General features: G+C 36.6%; 1 protein-coding gene across 1 annotated transcript in view; it reads left to right on the top strand.

Annotated features, from left to right (window-relative positions):
* LOC111144544 (DLC1 Rho GTPase activating protein) overlaps nt 1–24559 on the top strand; it is a 408863-nt gene that overhangs the window by 77696 nt on the left and 306608 nt on the right. Inside the window, exon 3 of the mRNA XM_022498870.1 lies at nt 20697–20846. Coding sequence (XP_022354578.1) covers nt 20697–20846 — 150 coding nt within the window. The remainder of the gene's footprint in view (nt 1–20696; nt 20847–24559) is intronic.

The following is a 24559-nucleotide window of genomic DNA, read 5'->3' as shown; positions in this document are numbered from 1 at the left end:
TCTTTCTTTCTTTCTTTCTTTCTTTCTTTCTTTCTTTCTTTCTTTCTTTCTTTCCTTCCTTCTTCCTAAGAGAGAGCCAAGTGTATATATATGGAGGCGTGAGGAGGGGCAAAGGGTGAGAGAGAATCTTAAGCAGGCTCCATGCTGGGGGTTCTGACTTGGGGCTCAGTCTCACAACTCTGGGAGATCATGACCTGAAACAAAATCAAGAGTCTGACAACCAACTGAGCCACCCAGGAACCACTAAAAGATATTTTTCAAAATACTGACTTAAAGTATCTCAGTGGTCTGTGGTCCTCAAGTGTATTTCCTGCTATACTCCAATGAATAAGTGAGGAGCTTCCTGGATTCTAATGCATGATTGTCATGTAGCACCTATCACAAATTAAATGTCCAATATTCATATCTACTGATTGAGAGTAATTCATCAGAATTGGAAATACAGGTCATATTTCTGTTTCTTATGCCACCATTTACTTTTAGATCTTTTTTTAGAATCTATTTGATTTTTTTATGGGTCTTTATTTCTCAAAGACCACTGTTTCAGATAAACCTATTGGATCTGAATCTCAGTTGTAAGGGAGTGGGGAATTTGCATTTCCAAAAACTTCCCACATAACTATCATGCATTCTGTAATTTGAGAACTATTGATGGAAGCAAGAACCTTAGTTTCACATTGGAATTACTTAGGGAACTTCGTGAAATACTGATGCCTAGATCCCACTTCCAGAAGTTCTGATGTAATTATTCAAGACTGTAGCCTGAACATCAAGATTTTTAAAAGAACTTTTGAAATCCGGGGGTGATTCTGTTTAGTCAAGGTTAAGAATCACTTAGGTGGGGGCACCTGGCTGGCTCAGCTGGTTAAGTGCCTTTGGATCAGATCATGATCCCAGGGTCCTGGGATGGAGCCCTACATCGGGCTCCTGGCTCAGCAGGTAGCCTTTTTCTCCCTCTCCCTCTTCCTGCTGCTCCCTCTGCTTGTGCACACACCCTCTCACTCTCTTGATCTCTCTCTGTCAAATAAATAAATAAAATCTTAAAAAAAAAAAAAAAGAATCACTTGGGTATTCATACAAGCATCAGGTAGCATTTTTAAAAAATGAAAGCTATCAAAAACAAATGGAGACTTAACCTTTGAACTTTTTGTTACTTAGTAACTAATAAAGTATTTAAGCATGATTAAATATCAGCATATTTTCCAAATAAATATTATGGCTTTTTTGGACTTATTCTTAGTTGATAATATTTTTATGTGAACTTTCTGGGCAAGTCAAAGAATTTTTTTTAAATCTAGATGTCCTATCATTATAAGAGGTACCATAAGAAATGCAAGATTGCTTCCAATAAATAAAAATAGACTTACTGAGTATTACTGTATGCCCTGCATATGGTGGGCATGACCAAAAAAAGAGACATGAACTGTCCCTTTTATGCTTTCACTGTTAGGAAGCTCAAAGCTTTGCTGTGTAATGGCAGCAACTGTGTATCTCTACACTTTTGGTATTTTACTTCTTTTTTTTTTTTTTAAGATTTTATTTATCTATCCGACAGAGAGAGAGAGATCATAAGTAGGCACAGAGGCAGAGAGAGGGGGAATGCTGAGCAGAGAGCCCGATGTGGGGCTCGATCCCAGGACCCTGGGATCATGACCTGAGCTGAAGGCAGAGGCTTAACCCACTGAGCCACCCAGGCGCCCAGGTATTTTACTTCTCTTCACACTCTATATCAGTGGTGTCAGCCAGAGGTACACAGAGAATCACCATGGGAAATTTTTTTTTTTTTTTTTTTTTTTTTTTTTTTTAAGTACAAATGCCTGGACCTTAACCAAGATCTATTAAACCAGAACTTACAGGAGTAACGGCCAGATATTTACATTGTATAAAGCAGTAGTTGAACCTTATGTGCACCGGTGTTTCAAATCACTCCTCTACATCACTGGGTTTCAAACCTCAGTGTTTTTAAGAATCATCTAGGGCACTTGGTAATCTGAAATGTCCAGTCTCGCCCACTGTGATTTAGTAAGCCTTGAAGGAGACCTGTGATCTGGCAGTTCTAAAAAGCATCACAATGTTTCTGCCACAGCCGTTCCATGAGCCACGCCTTAAATACCACTCTGGGATGTGCGTTTTATCTTATCATTTCATTTTATTGTTATGACGTGTTTGCCCATTTTATCATAAGCCAGAAAAGTTTCTCTAATGATTAAAATCAAAGCCTTCAGAGTAATAAAAGTCCTCAACCTTCATTGAATCCAGTGGTTTTTCTGGATTCCTGTGTAACTTTATGATTAGGCAGAGATTCTAGGAAGAGTAGAACGACAGAGAAGGGGAAGTCTCTACCTTCCCTCACCCCATCATGTTGCTCTAGAGCCCTACCTTTGATCTCTGCTGTATGTTGGGTTATCGTATAATATAGTCTTTGAAGAAATGGTTCTTCATCTTCAAGATATTTGAAAACCACAAATTAGTCCAATGTTTGTATTTCACAGATGAGATAACCAAGTCCTTAGGCAAGTTTTTATTGCTAACCATGAGCACAAAGCTAGAAAATGTGAGAGCCTACTAAAGCAGAAAGCAAGAAAATAAAATAAAAATTTACAAAATAGTAATAAGATGTCTCCTGTTCTCAAAGAAACTAAAGTGTAACTGTGAGGCAAGAATGGCAGAAATAAAATAAAAGATAGTACTAGTGCAAATTATATTCTGTAGTATGTGCTTTTGGGATGATTACAACAGGCCTTATGAAGAAAGCAGAACTTCAACTAGGCTGGAATTGGAGTAAGAATTATAAAGAAAGGGAACACATGGATGTGCCCTTGCTTGAAGGAGGACCTTAGCATGGCTTGAGAGTACGCTAAGGAAGAGACTAGGCTACATGGGCCTACAAGCTCTGGGTTGAGGAAAAGGGAAAATCAAGTTGGAATGATGGCTTAGGATCAGTGTATGAAAGAACTTTTGAAGAACAGTATGAGTAGTTCCCTTCTAACCTATTTCCTAATTTCTTAATGTTCTCAATTCCTTTCTGACTCTATTCAGAAAAATTATCCTAAAATGCTGTCAAATAAACAGAAGCAAATAACCAGCAGAACACTCATTGGCTTTCTGGAATGGAATATATTGGGGTAAACTCAGAAGTGGCAACAGGCATGCATTTCCACCACTGTCCATCACATTGAAGTACAATACATTGGGATCCAGCTGAAACAGACATTAAATTCTGCAAAAAAATGGAATTGGAGCCAAACGGCCATATGACATTGCAGAACTTTTGGCCTCCGGCCTTGTTTTACCATCCCAGAATTCCTTCCTTGGGGAATACCAGCCCTTTCCCTGGAATTAAAATGGGGCTAGGGTCCATGATAGTTCTGGTGAATTCCAGATCTTTTCCACCATCTCCACATTCCACTCTCTTGCAACTCAAGGGGCTTTTTAAAGATCAGCATCATTAGTACCACCTTAAAATTTGTTAGAAATTCGGAATCTCAGGCCCCAATACAGACCTACTAAATTAGAATCTAGTGTTTTAACAAGATCTCTAGGATATTTGTATGTCCCTTCAAGTTTGAAAAACACTGCTTTTTAAAAATTGATTAACTTCAGGGCACCTGGGTGGCTCAGTCTTTTAAGTGTCCAACTCTTGACTCTTGATTTTGGCTCAGGTCATGATCTCAGGGTCTTGAGGTCCAGCCTGTGTTGGGTTCCATGGTCAGTGTGCAGTCTGCTTCAAAGTCTCTCCTTCAGCCCCTCTGCGCTTCTCTCTCTCTCTCTCAAATAAATAAAATCCTTAAAATTGGTTTACTTTAGCATTAGCTATGGCTTGTCTCTAGAGAACTCTTTGGAGGTTATTTCCACTTAGAAGTCTACCCTGTAGGAAATTCATCTTAGACAACTTAGTTCTTACCTCTCAGAGACTCAACAGATGGAGGGTGCCCCATAATCCCCTGGGGAGCATCTTTTCTTCCAAACTCAAGTCACCGTGGAGTAGTTGGGTCAGCATTCCTCAAAATACTCGTCTGTGAAAAACAAACAAATGGAGAAAAAAGTGCAATGCTCAAACATGTTTGAGAAATGCTTAGTTAAATAAAGCTAAACGGTTTTATTTACTTCAGGAATTCTCAAAAGCTTTCAGTATGCCTATGGACATTATGATGATTCAGAAAATAATTACAGAAAGCACAAAATCATAGAAAACAGAATTTCACAAATTTATTTCATTATCCAACTATTTCTCTCAAGTTACAGCTCTTAACATCTTGAGTGAAAAATCCCTGCTAAAATCCTCAAGTACCAATTTGGGGAACATTAAGCAAGGCCCATGTGTGTGCTTGAAACAAAGTTATGATTAAATTAAAGTACACAGACTTTCTTGCCAATGACATATTTTCTTATCCCATGACTTGCATGGACCCAGCAAATGTGTTTGCATCTGCCATCCCTCTGTTCCCTTTTGCCACTTTATCTGTTTGTACTAGTACATTCTCACACAAAGACCTAGAAATCGCTGAGATTAAAAGACTAATAAGAAAAACAAAGGCCTTTCCTTCCTGAGCTCTACATTTTAATCATAGCTCTTCCCTTGTTCTCAGAGAAGCCGTTTGTACAGAGGGTTTTGTCTCTCTGAGATCAAACTGGAAACTCTGCTACCAGATTTCTGGCCAGATGGTCAAGCAGTCAGTATATCAAGTGACCACCATGCACTTAACATTTTATTAGGAACTGCGAGGGGTGCAAAAGCATAAGAAGACATTATTCCTGCATCCCAGAGCTTCAGTCTAATAAAGGATTAAGAGTTTGTTTCTGACAAGGGTAGAAATTGTGAAAGGCTCTAGAGAAAAGCATACAACTGAAAGGAACAAGATTTATTCCTGACCCCAAAGAACTCACCATTTTTTTAAGAAAATAGACAAAAATGACTGTCACAGAACGAAGAGCCTATGAGGACAGTGCTAAAGGGTTGATTAATTCTGATGGAAAAGGGACTAAGAAAGGGGTCATAGAGAAGATGACTAATAAATTATGCCCTAGAGAATGGATAAGTTATTTTCACACAGAGCAGGAAAAGAGGTAGATTCTGAGCTGAAGAGTAGCATAGATTATAGGCTGACAAGACAGAAACAGATTGAGAAAGATTTGTTTAATTTTCATGTATGTTAAGAAAATCAGATTCTGTGAAATCAGAAACAATTGGTGTGACATTCTGTTGCTGTCATTAGGCGAGATGCACCTTCAGAGAGAGGAGAAATAAGTGAAGAGTGGTGTGATTCTCTGGAGATGGCCTGCTGCCCCTGGCTGGGAAGCCTTGAGGGCATACAGAACACCCCAGTGCTAGGACGGAGCCCCAAGAGCCAGGAGTCCACAGAGAGCTGTGGAAAAAGCTGGAAGAGAGGGGCCAGCGCACTGATAGCTGATTAAAGTTGGGAAAATAGCTGGAAACCTGGGACTTTACCTAGAAAGGGGTGCTGAACTCGGGAGACAGGGAGTGAAGCCCAGTGCCACTCACCACCTTTATGCAATCAGAAAAGAACAGTGCAAGTGGTGTAGGTCAAAGCAAATAGCAGAAAGTCCTAAATACAGATTAAAGTCTGAGCCACATCTGCTTCAGAAAAAACTAGGGGAATTAATACTTCAAAGTGAACTAGTTGTAGGCAAAAATCGGACAAAGTTAAGAAAGACCCATGACATGACACTTTTTAATAGGGTCTCTTCTTGTAAGTAATCTTGAGGTAAGTTCTAATGACTGCAGGGGCAATTCAAGGAAATCCCAGAGTAAGACAAATAGAGGCAACTCTTTAAGAGAAGGAAAAATATAGAGAGAATTAGGAGAGAATTAGTCAATGGCACTATAAAAACAGGAGTCCCTGTGAGATATGAAGGATATAGAAAAATGTTGGGACACAGATCTGAGAGTAGGAATGACTGATTTCTCTATCTTCCTTGTCTCTACTAAGGCTCTCTTTGGCTTCATTTGTCATCTATGTTTAAAGATGAAGTTACCCTAAATAGTTTCAAATTCTCCTTCAGCTTTAAATTCTGTGGTCCTCAGAACAGAGATGGTAGAGTGAGAAAATGAGGCAAAGGGTCCAGGTAAAGTTCCACTTGAACATAGAGAGTGTTGTCAGAAGCGTTTTACCTGAGAAATGAGAAGGAGGCATTTATCACAATATAGAAGTAAGAATTGAGATAACCAAAGGACACTGGTTCGCCATCACCAAGGCAATTGTTGCTAATACCACTATTCAAACCCCTTCACATCTCTAAAGCAGTATGTAACTCAGAAAATGCTATGGAGGCTCTGAAAAGAAAGGAGGCCTAGAAGGAGTAGACAGTCCACAAATGCCTCCTTCTTGCCAGCTTTATGTTAGATGTTTATATATTTAACAGCTGTAATTTCTTTATGGAAAAAATTCAGTTTGTATACAAGCAGGTCCACTCAAGAAAAGGGGGAGAAATAGTTTTTAGGTGTTTTTTAGGGGGATAAGGTTGTTTTTGCTTTATATGCATTAAACTACAGTCAGTGTGGCCATAATATTGTGGCATATTTTTGCTTCGACATAGTTTAATAACAATACTTCAAAATTTTCACCAAGGTACAGCAGCCTCATTTACCAGGAGGACTTTGTAATACCCCATGTCACTTTCTGCCCAAACCCAGCCCCTCTGGCTCGCCGGGATTTCATTAAATGAAAGATCGATTGAGGTAGTGAACCACTTTCTCACTATACATGAATCTAAAAATGCCAGACCGTTAGTGTTGCTGGTATCATTCCCACTGCTGTTTGTTTGTTTTCTGAGTTTTCCTCTTCGGCTGAATAAAAATACTCAGTCCTGTGAACTCTGGGAGCAAGATGTGCCATTCTCTTGACCCACCACACGGCTCCATCAATATTGATTTGAAACAAACCCTCTAGGGCTGTCTGTGTTCCTGGCAACGTTTCAATACTAACATGTGGTTAATTTTTTTAGAGAATTTTTCTTCCCTTTCCTGTGCTCAAGAGGAGCTGTGGAGTTTGTGGGAAACAGCAGCTTGATTCCTGCATCTGTGGGGTTTGCATATTTCCCTTAGAGATAGTGACCCCTTCTTCCTAACTCTTCTTCCTTTGCTGCACATTGTGTTCCAGGAAGTGGAAAGAAGCACATTCTAAATGCTTAGAAGGCTTTTAAGACAATATTCCTAGAGATGTGGTGTATGAGAAAATTCGTAGAATTCTCACTACTCATTCTCTCATAGAATTTACCAGTTAAGGCATAATATCATATTTATAGCCATTCAAATTCATTATGCATGGGTGCATTGTGTTACTGAATACAGCAGGGGTTGTTATAAATACTTGCTCAAAAGCAGGTTAATTCTATTAACTAATTTCTGACCAAGAGTACAAGGGATATCTTAAGCTTAAGGCAAATAATAAAGATCTCTCTCTATCTCTTTTTTTTTTTTTTTCCACTACTGTTATTTTTTTCCGGGGGGGACAATGAGTTGTTTTGTTTTCTTTTACATTCCTAAGTTCATGAGAACTGTCTACCAGAAGAATGTTCTGTGTTTCTATTTTCAATAACATAAGGTAATAGCTCCTTAATTTCCTATTAAATAAAGACATTTATTAGGATTATTTAATTTACCTCCCATTTTTATGGCTATAAATTTACATTGGGGTTGTATTTTTCTGAGCAAATAACAGAATCTTAAAAATAATGAGATCATAATTCTTATTTTCCCCTCGTTTGGACTTTCTAAGTCTGAAATGGATCAATGCTTTCAATCTACAAAGAGACATTTAGAGTAAAAATATCCAGGCATCCTTTAACTTGCTCTCAGTAGAAGAACATGTACTATGAATGATTTTATCAGTAATGGTGAGAGGTTGTACTGTAAGATCTGTGCTTTCTCATGTATTTGGCCTTTTAGTCATCAGCAAACATTTGTGGTTGAATGCAATTTGAATAGATTTTAATCAAATTGAATAATGGCACATACCAAAGCAGAAATTCTGTGGAAATGACATTTCTATTTAAATAGTCATTCATAAGAAGTACCCATTAATTTGATATATATAAAAATATTTTACCTTTACTGTTTTATACTAGACTCAACTATTGGCCACAAAGAACAGTGAGGTAAAACTTCACTGACCCAGCAGAGTATCCTCTTTACCAGCTTGGAAAATATGTGTAGGTCTGCAGATTACTTAAATGGGAAATATATGTTCACCTTGAAACAAACAGAGGAAATATTGTGCCACTAGAGACCCCATACAGAGGTGACCCACGCAGGGGTAGTAGGGATTGCAGAGAGAGCACAAAGGGTTCATTTATCTTTTTTGACTTTCAATATGTTTTTACAAAAATACAATTGTTTTCCTTATAATAGTATCATAATAAAGACCTGGAAAAGTGGGGTTAGTGGGTGAAGACAAAAAAAATAGATAAACACAAGCCTGGTAAGCTTGACAGACAGGGCAGAGTTATACAGTTCAACTCTTTGAATGACTTTTTATGTGTGTTTGGCTTATATCTTTTACTGTACTTTGTGCCATTGTTTATGTTATGTTATGATTAAAATTTTAGCCCTTGTTAATCTCACACCACCTTCAATTCAATCAGATGCAAACTTATTTTATTAACATGTTTCCTGTCCTGTTCCCAGAATACCTTGCACCTGCCTGCCATTCTTCCCATTCTTGCTCAGTTATCAAGGCTCAGCTTAACTGTGGTCTTCTTTGTGAAGCTCACCCCCTATCATCCAATCACTCTCTCTCTCTTTCTTTCTTTCTTTTTCCCCTTTGGTTGCTTGTTTGCATGTCAGTCTACAAGATGTTATATAAACTTCTTAAAAGAAAAGAGGATTTGTTTCATCTCTTGCATACAACATAGTGTTAATTAATGTAGTAGTTGCTCAATAAATATGGAAAAAAATTACACAGACCTCTCCCTGAAATCAGGGCTAGAGAAAGAGAGATGAGCCAAATTTGCCCCAAGAGTGAGGTAACTGCTCAAAAAGAAGAGATATACAGGTGCCAAAATACCCTTTTGTGAACTATCATATTTAGGAACCATGTGGAGTTTTCCTTGGGATATTTTAATCTTCTCTCCAGCTGACCTTCTCCTATGGTCAAAACCTAGTGAGCCAATTATTTCTTGATATTACTAATCTTAGACCGTTTTTCCCCCACTGGTTAAAAAACTATACAACATCTAAAGTACTCTCCAGCTCTAAATTACTACTTTGTGGTTTGTTTCATAATTTTACCCTGAAAGTAACAGAATTTTAGCACCAAGTAATGTCCCATCTACATTGGACTTCTGAAAAGAGTGATATTGTATTCTCTTAAACCTCACCTTTTGAAAACACAGAGATTACTTTTAATTATTTAACTCTCATTACATATGTATTCTATATATACACTTCAAACAATGTTTTAAAGGAACATGAATCCCATTTTAAATGCTATTTAATATTCTTAAGCTCTTTAGCTCACAGACTTTGTCACTCACATTTTTATTTGTATTTATTTTTGATTATACAAATGATAGTCAAGGAATTACTACCCATCGTAGGAAAAAGGTACAAGTCAACACCACAGGAGACTCATATATTACGGAATTTAACTATTTGAATTAAAAGCCACAGAAACTTAATGGTCCCTTTTATGGGCACATGGTTTATATGGAGAACAATCAGGATATATAGATAAAGAAAATTTTTTCTTCAATGTGCTGGAGAGATTCCCCAGGCAGAAATTTGGGTTAAGAGTTATTACCATATTGGGAAAAAAGAAGGCATTGTTTGGTTTCCTTACGCACAAGAGAAAGGCAAACTAACAGGTCTTAATGATCTCAGGGAATTGGAGGATGAGTAACCTCAATATTTTGGAAGTGAAAGACTATTTCTCAAATGTCCCTTTCCCTCAGAAGCATTATACCACAAAGACGTTTTTGAGTTTCTACTAAGTCTTGTAAGGACACGAATAATGACCTACTCTATGGCCAACACATTTTCTAATCAGTGCATATGACAAGTTCTCTTCGATTAAAAAGCAAAGAGAAAATTCCATAGCAGCTGTACATATTTCTTTCTGTAGAAACTGACTTTTAGAGATTGATCATATTGTCTAGATGCTCACTAAAGACTGGGACTTAGTAGACAACTGTTAATTAATCAAAAAATTCTTTTGAGTGCTTCTACATTCATTCTCTCTGCTGAATACTGCCATGGTTCCAGGGAAGCCAGATGCCCCATATCCTCTCATGCAGACTTTCAAAATGATGGGGAGACGAATGTGCGTGAAATGTTTAATAATATAAGGGAGCTACTACTGACTAGTTACTCCTTTTTAACTTAGTAATCACTAAAGATTACTAAATTAGATTAGATGAAAGAAATAGCTATACTAAAATACATGCTGGAATTTAATTGTCAGTGATTTTTGCTCATCTTGACCAACTTTATTAAGGAATAATTAACAAATATATTTGTGTATATTGAAAATGTACAACATGGTGATATGATATAATATACATTGTGGAATGATTACCAGGATCAAAATACATAATTACCTCAAAATATATCCATTACCTCACATGGTTAACTTCGTGTGTGTGGTGTGTGTGTGTTTGTGTGCCTCTGTGTGGAATGCTTAAGATCTACTCTAAGCAACTTTCAAATATGCAGTTCTGTACTAATAACTATAGTTACCATGTTGTACATTAGATTCTCAGACTCCTTTTCTTATAACTGAAAGTTTGTACCTTTGACCTACATTTCCCCATTTTCCCTACCCCACAGCCCCTGGAAGCCACCATTCTATTCTATAAAATCTACTTATCCATAAAAATCTCTTAAATCTTTAAAAATCTATAAAATCAGGTTCTTTTTTAAAAAATTTTGCATAGAAATTGTACCATGCAGTATTAGTCTTTCTCTGTCTGGCTTCTTTCACTTAGAATAATGTCCTCCAGCTTCATCCATGTTGTCACAAATGGCAAGACTTTCCTCTTTTTATGGCTGAATAATATTCCTTTAGGGGTGGTCAGTTCTTTAGTGGCGGTCCATTAATCCTTTAATGGACATGTAGGTTGTTTTTATATCTAGGCTATTGTGAATATTGCTGCAGTGAACATGGAACTACAGATATTTCTGTGGGATACTGATTTCATTTCCTTTGGATATATTTTTTGCTGGATCATATAGGAGTTCTATTTTTAATTTTTTGAGGACCTACCATATTGCTTTCCATAGAAGCTATACCAATTTACATACCCACCAACAGCGCACATAAGGTTTCCTTTTCTCCGCATTCTCTCCAACATTTGTTTTCTCTTGTCTTTCTATAATAGACATTCTGACAGGTGTGAGGTAGTATCTCATTGTGGTTTTGATTTGCATTTCCCTGATAATTAGCAATATTGAGCACTTTTTCATATATCTATTGGCTATTTGTATGTCTTCTTGGAACAGTGTCTTTTCAGGTCTTTTGCCATATTTTAATCAGATATTTTGCTTTTGGTTATTGAGTTATATGAATTTTTTAAGATATATTTTGGATACTAAACCCTTATCAATTTGTGGTTTGCAAATAGTTTCTCCTATTCTGTAGGTGTGCCTTCATAACAGATTGCCTAATAATATCTTAAAAACTCTGACACATGTTTACTTAAATCACTATTTGGGTTAAGTGCTTATCAGTAGTATCAACAATTTTATTAAATTCTATCAAGTTACATTGCATAGCACTAGCTTCCATTTAACTTAAAAAATAAAATGTTGTCAAATAAGAATATTTTTCTTAGTTCATTGCAAGTGTGTAGCTAGTCCCCTAAAACTTAGCCTTAAAATCAGAAATACAGAATCATCTAAATTTTATTTTATATGCTTACTGACTAGAGCTCTGTAAATCTTACCTTTTCTGTATGGAGTACCATTATATCATTTTTCACAAAATGTCAGTTTGGCTCTATGGTAGAAAGCCAAGGTCATAATGGTACTTTTTTCTATCTCTGGGCAAAAAGAAACAGTGCAGCTATTCAGGAACTTGTCTAATCTGTAAGAAGAGAATTGTAACTCACAGAGTAACAAGGAAGACCAGGGTATATATCACATAGTTTCCACCAGGACTCAACCTATTGAAAGTGATTGTCACAGAAAGAGATGACCACCAGATCTCAACAACCCTGACTGTGGGAAGTGGCACTCAGGGAAGTGGAACCACTGGGCAAGATAAATCATCTCTTCACATGTGAAAATTTAATAACCTTACAATTTAGTAAACTTATTTACTGAATGTGTGGGCATCTTTCCATACCATTAATGAGGATTTTCAATCACTAAGATAAGTCTTCACAGTATGACAATATATGGATATACCAAGTCTTTTCAAAATCATTCATGATAACAGCAGAGATAAGGAGAAGAAAAGTTATTAACAAAGAGTGTTATACAGTTCACTAACAAAATTTCTTCTGGGCAGTTTTATGTTTGTGATGTTTGTCACCTTTTTAAGTTGTAATTTGTAGTGCTTTATTTTCTTATTTTAATAAAGTAAATAAAATCTTTATTTTTTACCTAATAAAAAATAATAATCACTGATATAATTTACAATCATATCATCCCTATAGGAATTTCAAACTATATGGAAAAACATATAGGTTTCCTTCCTCCCAGTTCTACCCCCACTCCCAATGATTAGGTATCTTTCCAGATCCTTGTTTGTGCATCTATATATATGCATGTGGAAGTACAGAATTTTGCTTCAGGTCTGTTTTGTGTGTGTGCCTGTGTGTGCACGCCAGCATGCATATTGTGTGCTCATTTGGTACCTAAAAGATTTCATGCCATAGGATATTGTCCTCCACATTTGTTTCTCCACTTAACAAACCTTCTTGGAGTGCTTTCCTTATGAGTAGCAGGGCCCTAAGTACAATTTCACAAGTTAGTCCCTGCACAAGGACACCAGACTAAAGTGAAAACTCCTGGGCAACGGTGTTTTACTAGTCAAGCAGTGAACCTGGTATGGGGCTGTATCCCTCCAAAGGGCCACAATTTCTGACTTACATTGAAGAGCTGACTAGGTTACTTGTGGCTGTGTCAGTGCATGTGAGCCTACCTCGTATTAGTGTTCTAAGAAATAATGGTACTGTAATTTATTACATTAAACTGTTTTCTACTGATGGCCACATAGTTATTTTAGCCACTAAAGAAAAATAATGTTTAAGCTATTGAGAATTGTTAAAAAAAAAGAAAAGAAAAGAAAAGAAAAAGGTAAACACTAGAGAGATATGCAGATATTAAGTCGGCATGATGATACAGAATAATCAACCCAGAAAGGCTGACTTTGTATCTACAAATGTACTAAGTGACCCTGAAAGTCTGTAATCAACTTTAGCACTTAAAGACTGATTTCATATGGTCTACCAAATTATTTCAGTAGAAATTATATCCCGCTCCCCCAAAATGGGCCTTTAAACCTAGTGGAGGAAATCATCCTCAGATTTCCCTGGAATAGAAAGGAATTGCTGCCCACACAGTTCTCTTCCCATTTCACACCTGCCACTTCTGAGCACTCTGTAGAACCACCTGCATAGATGTTCTTTGGAACTATGCAGGAGACTGTGTAAACAGTTTACAGCAGTCCTAGTTTAAAAATGCTCTGTCTGAAGCCTCATTGAAGTTTAAATATCCAGCAAAGGAGAGACCAGTTTTCTTCACCATGCTTTATAAATGGAAGGAGAGACATAGGAAATGAACACACACACTTAAGATAAAGCTATGATGTGAGTATCAGTTAAAAGATACCTTGTAGTAACTTTGAAGGAGGATATTATTTATCATGCTGTGTCATCTAATACTAAAATGATATTGGCACATGCTTACTTACTTGCTGTTAATTAAAGACAACGTGCAAAAATTTTGTGGTTGAACAGACTGTATATGGCAAATAGAAGATAGTTCCTGGTTTGTTTTATTATCTACCTCTTAACCTACATAGGTTTCATCTTGAAATACCAGAATAAAAATTAAAGTTGACTTGTTTAACTTGCCTAGAAATTGTGACATAAGATAACTATATTTTCTTTAGCTTCTGACTGGCTCTTCAGATGAAAATCTTCATTGCTTCTGAAGAAAAAAAATTAACAACTTTCTGGTTCTTTAAGCAGGATATTATTTTAAGAAAGGAAAGTCTAGAGTGAGGAATTTATTGTCCAGTGAAATGTATAACACTAATACGAGATTTCTTACTACTCCAGCTGGCTGCAGATCAAATAATTCAGAATGAAGTTGGGCCAAGTCTTTTGCTAAAAGGTCCCTTTCTACTGTGGGTGAACGAGGAGTATTACCAGCCCAGAATAGCCAGTAAGATGCGTATAGAATCAAAGACAGTGTAGGGGCCAGAACCTTGGATTATGAATCAGGAAGTCTTAGTTCTATTCCTGGCCTAGCCTTTAATTTATTATGGCTGTCTCTGTGATGCCACAACTCATTGACAAGTAGAACATTCAGGCAGTGCTAAATTTGCTGAGCCAAATGTCTACTATTTGGAAGCATTCAGGTCTTTTACTGAATTTTTTTGGTTTTCTTCCAAATGCTTGGCATTAGGAAAACAGAACCCCTGCATCTCTGGGGGCAGCATCCTTTTCTTCGGACTTCATATTTGCCCAGTCTGTAAAACGTCTGGTAATTTTTACCTCTCCCGTGTCCCCATGTGTGTACTGTGTCCTGTATTGTTCAATAAAGGGCCTCTGGAGGAGGGTTGGAATTATCTTCCCCAGATAGAAGAAAAGAAGAGTAGTGGAGTCTCATGTTCAGAGAATTCCTTCTCAGAGACCTGAAGAGAATGACTCCCTAAAAACCCTGTTTATCTCCCACAGATCCTCCAGATCTCCCCCAGTCCCTCTGTCCAGGGACTAAATAGATATTGGGGGTAAATAAGGAGCATCTTTCAGATTTCCCAATGAAAAACCATGTGGGCTGGCCATATTAGGCTTTTGACAACAAATCAAATGGGACAGTTTTTCTCCAAATTTCCCTAACTATCCACTGCTGAGCTTAAGAAAGAAATACAACTGGAAATTTCTTCCCCAACAGTGACATATATTATCTGTACCTTGACAACAGCTAGTTACACTGTCAAGACAACAGGATGTTTCTGTTCTTACTGCATATATTGGGGAAAGGAGACATATATCACACTGTTGACTCAAGGTCAGCTCACAAGCAACTAAATAGCTTTTCCTCATTAAAAAAGCAAATCATGGCAATCGCATTAAGAATAGCCTATTCATGTTCTAAACAGGCACTTGATTCTTAACTGTGTTAAAGAGGATGTATAGAACATGAGGAAATACTTGCCTACTCTGCCCTGATCAGACAACATATAGAGTAATATATTTAATTCTGGGCACCGACCATTAATTGGGTCATTGACAGAATTATGTCATATGCAGAGAAGAGTAAATAGAACTAGTGAGGGTTTGAAAACATGAGAAATCATCAAGGGAACTGAGGATGATTCACCTAGAAAAGGAAGAAAATAGGCACAGCAGACCAGAGTTCTTCAAATATTTGAAAGACACTTTCATGGAATAGACACCACTTTATGCTGCCTAGTTCTGGAGGGAGAAATTGGGAAGTTAGAGGAAGTTAAAATTTGACTCCGTGGCATTTCTAAACATTATAACTGTACAAATATGAAATAGGTAGCTTCCTAGGGAAGAGTGCATAACACACAGGATATGGTCAGGAAACCTAGCAAATTATTGTTAAAGTATGAAAGAATTAGCCTAGAATGCAAAAGTTTTGACATTTAATTGTGGTTATTGGTGTTCTTCCAAAACATAGTTTCTGTATATTGGAAGGAATGGAATCAGGTTGCAGGAGTTGAGGAGAGTGTAAAGATACCTAAGTGGCATTAATTTAATAATTGTATCCATGAAAGGACAGCAAAATGGAATATTGGAAAGAGACCAGGACAGGGAATTGGGAGTAATGGGCTCTATTCTATTCAGTTTTGTTAATAGAGAAGTAATCTGGACTTAAAACTCCCTGGAATTCACTTTCTTCTGCAATGTCAGGACACTATGGAACTAATAGCCATGGTTCTAGAGTTCTAGATTTCTAAAGTCTTAAATTTTGAAGAAAACATCCATCATGAGTTACTCAAAGAAATATGTTTGACTTATTGTCAAAAATACAACTATAAAAATACGTTAATTATAATGAATTTTAAGGTATTTTATGAACATAAATAACGGATAGTTCAAGGAAGGCAGATAAGTGAGAACTGCTAGGAAAAAAGAAGTCTCCAGAAGAACACTAAGTTTAAGTCTACCATTTAGACTAAACTCTGCTTGGGCAACAAAAGCAAAAGTTAAGGAAAGTAAATGCCTTAAGTAACTAGAGTGCATTATTTCAATATATTATTACATTGATTAAACCATAGTTACAGCTATTGGTCACCAGCTCACATAATCTCACAAGAGAAAACCTGGAGCATCTCTTCCAATTCTGCATTCAGTAATGTCTAGTTTGTAGCTGGAAACCAGCCATGGCAATATTTATGTCACAGAAAAATTGACCTTTTTTCAATTCAGGATTTTCTTTCTATGTGGAATACAGTTTCTAGACATTTACCAACATACCACTCCCTGTTTCCAAGAAACAACTTCCCCAAGAGCACCTTCTTCTTTCACTTTGATCTCAAAATATGTACAGCCATGTTATGAAAGTATTTGTTTTTTTTAATCTACTGTAGTTAGCACACAGTGTTATATTAGTTTCAGATGTACCAAATAGTGATTCAACAATTCCTTATATTATTCATTGTTCCTCAAGATAAATGTGCTCTTAAATTTGTTATTTCCTTATAATTATCATAATGTGGGTACAATTCAGGTTGCAGGGGGAGAAAAAGACTATAGGACTAGAAAATAATCTTAAGATAAATTGAACTATTTATCATGTGATAAATGTGACTATTTATCATGAACTATTAATCATGTATATAAAGTAGGGTGAGGTTTCCAAAATGTTTAGTTGTCAGTATGTGGTAAGAACCCTAAAAGTTTAAAAGGCATAGTAGATCACTTATTTGTTGGCACTCTCCCAGTGGCCCCACTCAAAGAATGAATTGGCCTCTTTACAGTGACTTTTATAACAATATAATGCGGCTCGTATTTATATTCACCCTCTCATTGTGCTAGCACTCATTCCTTTCCCTGTCACTCACCTTTCTGGTGTTCCCAGTCTTTTATCAGATTCTCTTAAGCATCCAACTCATTGCTGTCTCAGCATCTTGGTGTCACTCAACACTGCATAGAATACTAATTTCCCAGTTTTCCTCCTTCCTTTTTCCCCTTCCTTCCTTCCTTTCTCTTTCTCTCTCTCTCTTTCTCTCTCTCTCCATCTCGACCTCCATCTCTCTCTTCTACCCTATTCTTTTTCTCCCAATCATGATTTAGCCCTCACTTCCACAGAAAACTCTCTTCCAGCCACCCTATACCACGTGGGAAACCCCTCTTCAGTGATTGTGTAGCTTCTTACCCTATTTATTTGCTTCTTACACTTGTTCCTATATGAAACCATCCTACTCATGAATTTGTTATTATCTGTTGTTTGTCTTCTCATGGTTGATTATAATATTCAGGAAAGCAGAAATTTTTTTTTAATCTCTTATTCACTGGTGACTGTCTAGTCCCTTTAATGGTGCTTGGCTATGACTGAAGGAAAGAAGGAAGGAAAGATGGGAGGGGAGAGAATTTAGTGTTTTTGCCTCAATTTGAGTGGATTATTGAAATACCAAAAACTTCATTAATAGGTAGCTTGATTTATTAAGAAGTCAGGGATGATAAGGAAAGCATGAAATAGAAGTTTCACTATAGAAGTCAACCTAGTCAAATCCTGCAAATATGCAGCTCCTTTTTCAAGCATGAGCTATGTGCTGGAATTTAGCCATGGACTTATGAAAGGTTAGAACAGTAAAATATTAATATCTGGGCTTTAAAAACAAAGACAATAAAATTCACCCAAGGCATCTGATTTATAGTCAACTCTATTTTGTGAAGTTTTATGGATGTATAACACAGGATACTGGTCTGTGTACTGGCCACGTCAGGCTAGTGTAATGTGTGGTGAATAAGGAAGCATCCAGGAAGGAAGGGGAAAGCAATAGGCTTATTTCTCTAAAGGAATATTGTAGACCAAGGATGTTTGGTTTTATTCCTTTTGGCAGAGCATTTGAAATAATTTGATGCTCAGCCCATGGATTTGAAAATGTTTTTAAAGCAAATCTCAGCATTCCGTTAATTCAAAGACAAATTGTTTCTGAGACCACTGCTGGTAGGGCTAGGACAACTCATGACATACTTAGTATTAACTTAGTAGCTGGAAAAATATCAAGATATACTTTCTAAGGCTTTAGGAGATGTTATTTCACTGGCTTGCATTGATTTCATATTATTCCTGAAAACATATTGCATGTGCAATGTATAATTTGACTCATCTGCCAGGTAGAAAAACATAATTTTTGTGCTTGAGGATGTTATAAGTGGGAAATGAAAATCACACAAAAAATATATGTGGTTATAGAGATGTAAAGAACATTGTCTTGCCAAACACAACTTTGGTTTAAAAAAGAAGGAAATTATACACGCAAATATATTGGAGAAGTAATTGAGAGGATGTCGCACCTTCTATTAGTCAGATTTTCCATCTTCTGAGTGTTTAGAAGAGAATTTAACTGAATAATCTCCAATATTTCCATGATTCCATTTTAAGATAGAAGCAGGATTTTACTATAAAGCTCTTTTGATTCTTTTGTTACTGTTTTTTTGGTTTTTAGAGAGTGGGCAAGTGCACACACAAGCAGGGTGGGGGTGGGGGCAAAGAGGGAGAGAGAGAGGATCCCAAGCAGTCTCCAACCCCAGTGTGGAGCCCACCACGGGTCTCGATCTCACAACCCTGAAATCATGACAAAAGCCAAAACCAAGAATCAGGCACTCAACTGACTGAGCCACCTAGGCGCCCCAATAAGACTCTTGAATAAAACAAAGTTCTATAACATTGAGGGATATGATATATAGTAAGGTTTAAAGTCTGTTTGCACCTGGATATTTTTAAGCATAAAGCATAAAACTTTATGATGACAAGAGTCTGTAATTGTGTCAGCCTCATTACATGTTTTAGACAGCAGGGACGATGAAAGGAAATTTAAATAATAACCACAGCACAGTATTCTGAAGTAATTAACACAACAAAAAAAAATCTTAACTTATTTTCAAAAGTGATGTCTTTGTGGAAGTATGACTCTTTCAATTTGGCATTAGTCTGTTAAACCAAACACAAGCCCAGCTTACCCAACTAACTTATAGTTAGCTTAATTAATGATTCTTCTAACAATTTAATTCAATTCTTTGACACCTGGAAAATAATGCTCTGTAATATTAATAATCTGCTCTATCTCTTGTGGGTACAGAGACCCCTATAGAATTATTTAATCCATGAAATTACCCTAGTAAGTCCTTGTTCTTTGGGAAACCCTTCTAATGATGGCCAGAGAATTTAGGGGATTGAAAGAAAAATGCCAAAAACAAAAGGTCTGATTCAGGCAGTCCTCTAACTATCCCACTGTCAATACCATCACCTGCTCCCTTGTACCCACACTCCTCAGTCTTCTGTTATGATATATTTTTCCTTTGAGGTCTCCACTGGTTTTCCTTCAAAGCTGATATTACCTAGATAAATATCAAAGACAGATGAGAAGATGGCAACATGAGTGACAAATGATGATATTCTTCAAAAGGGCTAGCCCTGAGTCTATTATATCTCTCACTAGATTTTGTTTCTGAAGAACCTTACTGTGCTTTCCATGGCCTTTGTACCCCTCCCAGTGCCTTACCCAACCTTGATAACTTACACAACACACAGGGAATCCAGAAGATTCCTAATATTAATTGACTTGATTTGGATACGCTATAGTAAGCAGTCATGGCCAAATAACTACATATGGTTAATGAGAAACTTTAGGTATTCCTGGAAGCAGCAGTATTTCCACAACATATCTCTGTATTACAGAAAATTTAGTATAAGTAACTGTGATCCTTTATAAAAAGATACACAATCGTGGGGGCTCTTTTCAAAAATGTGTGAAAGTAGAAGAAGCTTGAAAAGAAATATTGAAGTAGCAGTAGGCAAATGGCCCCATGCAAAAACAAAACAAACAAAAAAACCTGCCTACTACACAGACTGAAATCCTGCCTTCTTTGGTTATTTTCCCATTTTTTTTTACTATACTCAGAAATATTCTTTCAAAAGTATTCTCTTATATGGATCCCCACAAACAGTTATTAGTATGTCATAGTTGGTTTGTACCATGAAAAAAGTATTGTATAACTTTTCCCAAGAATAATGAGCTGAAAGAAAGTAAATATATATCAGTACTCACTGATGTTTTACTTCTTTTTCATTGCACTTTTTTCCCAGAAGATGTATATTTAAAATTCAAGTAAAATGCTTCCTTGGCAGTTGGCTAGTATCTTCCCAATGAAGAGCCCATTGATGATACAGAATAGAACTTCCTTGCCCCCTTGAGTAGAAGGCAGCCTATTATTCAGTGTCCTTTTTGTCACATTGAAGAACAGGGAACTTTTTATTCTTTCCAAGAAATGGCCTTTCAGATTCAGTAACAACATGTTCTGTTCCTCAGGAAATAAGAGAAGATCGAGATAGGGCGCGGCTGGACTCCATGGTGCTGCTAATTATGAAACTGGACCAACTTGATCAGGACATTGAGAATGCCCTCAGCACCAGCTCCTCTCCGTCCGGCACACCAGCGAACCTGCGGCGGCACATTCCTGTGAGCTTTCCTCTTTCGACTTCTTTTCCCACGAGAATGCTACCTCTGTTTCATACAGTCCCTTTTGCAAATGAAACATCTTTGATGGGAGCACTACCTATATGTGACCCTGATATGTGTTCTGTAAAGATCTCTCAAGTAATTCTATGCTTGATGCAATATTATTTAAAAGAGAAGTATGATTAAAAAGGAGATGATTATCAGTTAGACAAAAAAAGGGTCACCGGGGAAATTCTGTTTCCTCGAGGTCAAAACATCTTTACTGTAGTCGTTTCTCTCATTGTCTGTCTTCTCTGACATCCTGTGAACACCATTAGCAATGCTATGTCTGTCTTGTTTAATATTTCATTTCCAGTATCCCACAAATTTACACTGCATGTAGAAGATGCCTAAATATTTGCTGCTTGCACACATGCATTCATGGATGTTTGGATAGATGGGTGAATGGATGAATGGATGCTGGACTGACCCAGCATACTCTAAGAAATAATTTAGGTGAGATTAAATTGAAAGCACTCTAAAATTCACTCCATGAAACACAATGAGTAGGCCAGAGGGGAGAATTTTATTCTACTGTGCATTAATTTCATATGAGACAGATACTTCTCTGAGATTCTGATATTCAAAATAAAATTTTGAATTCAGATTCCAGGACTTACTATACACTTTACATATTTACTATTAGTTTTATTTTAAATGGCTTGTTTGTATAGATCAAGCAAATGTGATGGTAGATTTACTTTTAATTAAGTCATGGATCCCTTTTCAATTAATCTATTACTTTTACTATGCAATAATCAACACATTAAGTCAAGAAATTATATATTTATCTATGATCAAAGGGTTGGAAAACTCTGTATATAAACCTAAGCACCTACCAAAATAGAACTATTCTGTATCAAATTTTTTAATTAGTATAGTTCTACCGTTGATTCTGAAGTTGTTCAAGACTTATTCTGACTATGGGGCAGAACTTTTCAAAGTAAAAAAACAAAATGATCGCTAACCTTAGCATACGCTAGGTATTATTCTAAATGATTTATACATATTAACACATTCATTCCTCACATTTTTCAAGTGAGTGAACACAGAGAAGTTCGTGATTGTATGTGTCAGAGCTGGAGTACATGCCCAGGGAGCCTTGATCTAGAGCCATGTCATTTAACCACTACACCACGGCTTTCTCTAGTTGACTATGGTGGATATCTTAGAGCTTAAGAAAATCATAGATGATAGATCAATGGAGAGAGAGAGAGAAAGAGAGGAAGGGAGGGAAGAAGGGGGAGGGAGGGAAATTAGATGCTTCAACTTAAAATCTGATAGAATAAAATCTTCATTTTTGCCTCTGATCTTCTGGATGCTTTTTTTCTTACCCTTCAGGATTCATCTCATTTCATCTTTATGGTGAAATCTTGCATACATCTCCTTCTGTCTTCCCATAGAGAATCAATTACTCCTTCCAACAAAAAGGGTATTTTCATCTTTCTTACAGATGAAGGGTTGTAAAACAATTGTACTCAATTTACTTTTAAAGCCACAAATAACTATATTTTTCAATAAGAGGTAATGTTTAGTAGTTCACCATGATGTAGTCATGGGATACATTTTTCTCTTTGGAAGTTGTCTGGTAATAATTGTTAATATCTCCCTATCTTTTTAATCTCTCCCCTTTTCCATCTGTATTGAACTTTCCTCAATCCCCATGTATTTAGAGGAAAAAACCGAACCCAGATTTCTGCTGAATGCAGCTCCATATTGTCATCTCCACCTCAGAAAGCAAGACAGCTCTTATCTGCTAGGTATATTTCTTTGTTCAGTGGTAAAGACAAAAAAAAAAAAAAAAAAACCAGGAACAACTGTAGGTGATGATTTTAGGATTCACCTACATCTACATCCCCTGCCTCCATTTAAAGTATAAACTGGATTTTAATTACATGCACTATCTCATGGAATATCACTGCCATTACTGAGCAATGGTTGATTATATGAATAAAGATCTACTTCAGTTCAATATATATTTCAGTTTTCAGTTCAATATATCCTTGGAATAGGCAAAATAATACCATAGAAACCTTATGAAATTCAGAGTTTGCAGGCCTGGGTTCAAATACTAGCTCTACAACCGAATATCTAAGAATACAAGAAAATTATTTGATTTCTCAATTTCAAGTTCATGTGAAAAAAGGCAATATTATTTCCTATCTAATGGCTTGTTGGGAGAAGTAAATGAAAGAATATATGTTAAGATGTATTACACAGATCTGGCACAGAGCACATATTTAGAACGTGTTATTCCCTTTCCTTCTCCCATGTATTCACACCAGGCACTGGGCTAAAGATGAAAAAGCCTGAAGTGCTCAAAACAGCTTTGTGGTCTTTTGGTCATCCCTTACTCTTTATTTCTCTTCATTGGTATTTAAAGCTAATTTTAAAATTCTCTCATCATTCAAAATTTTTTCCACAGGCACTTTCCATTTCTTTTGATAATTGCACCATGGAATAAAGGAATTATAGCAGCATGATTATGACCTTGATCACCTAGCAAGGAGCACTGTCCCAGATTCAGAGGAGAAACTCCCTCTTTCACACCCTTATACTCCACTGTGAACTCACAGTTTAACAGGAAGACAAGACACAAAATCAAACAGTCATCTCAGTTTGAGATTACTTGTGAGAAAATGCTGGAGTGAGCTTTCGATCTATAATAAATGGTATAAAAAATAATAATAGACTAGAGCCTTTAACAAATGGTTTGAAGATGGAAGAATAAATAAAATAAGAATAGAAATTGAAACAGAATAGAAATAAAGATTTGAAGGAGGCTGACTTGAGACTTGCAAGTTGGCTATACCTTGGTGGTTTACCCTAACCCAGGATCTAGTTTTCTCCTCTGAAGTCCAAATACTTGATTCTGTCCAAGTACCCACTTCATGTCAGTCTCATAGAGCTGCAAATGGTGGTCCATCTCATGGAATGAATGCAAGTAGGAAATGGAGAAGACAGTAGTATTTACTGAGCACTAACATTTAAATATATTACTTCATTTACCCTCAACAATCTTAAAATAAGCTGAGCTTCAGAGAAGATGAGTAATTTACCTAAGGTTATACAAGCGGGGAGTGGGAGTAATTTACTGAAAGACAGGTGGTAAGATTTATTTCCACATATGTTAGACTTAAAAGCCTGTGCTCATTCCACTATATTATACCTCTTCCCAAGATGGAAATTGTTCATTCATAATGGAATAAGTGCTATTTCCAGAACCAGAATTGCCTTTTCTGACAGTTGAAGAACTTTTTTCCTGATAAAGGTATTCTGAATATTAAATTACTAATTGTGTTTGAATTAATGTATAAACAAGGCAATATTGATAATATCTTTGGGTATTTCATCTATGCCATCAAGAAGCTTAAGAAACATACAACCCAGAACCCATTTTACTACCTTTAACTGAACCTCTAGCACTCTTCTACAGTATTTTTTGGCCTTCCTGGACCTTTTCCCATAGTCTAAGGCAGCTATTCAAAAATTTTGCTATTGTCCCCAAACCCTACCCAACTCTTACACCTATCTCTTAGCAAATATGCTTGCATTCCTCCTCCCAAAGAAAATGGACCATTGACAGGAACTTTGCAGCCTCACAACTGTAAATATCTGTAGGTACTCCTTTTCTTATCTCTTTTCCTCCTATGTCCTCCCCTATGAGCCAAGCT

The sequence above is a fragment of the Enhydra lutris genome, unplaced genomic scaffold (genome assembly GCF_002288905.1).
Source record: "Enhydra lutris kenyoni isolate GAN:26980312 unplaced genomic scaffold, ASM228890v2 scaffoldscaffold11, whole genome shotgun sequence".
Classification (NCBI taxonomy): Eukaryota; Metazoa; Chordata; class Mammalia; order Carnivora; family Mustelidae; genus Enhydra; species Enhydra lutris.
Note: the sequence above shows the minus strand (reverse complement) of the source record. Positions and strands in the feature narration are given on the sequence as shown.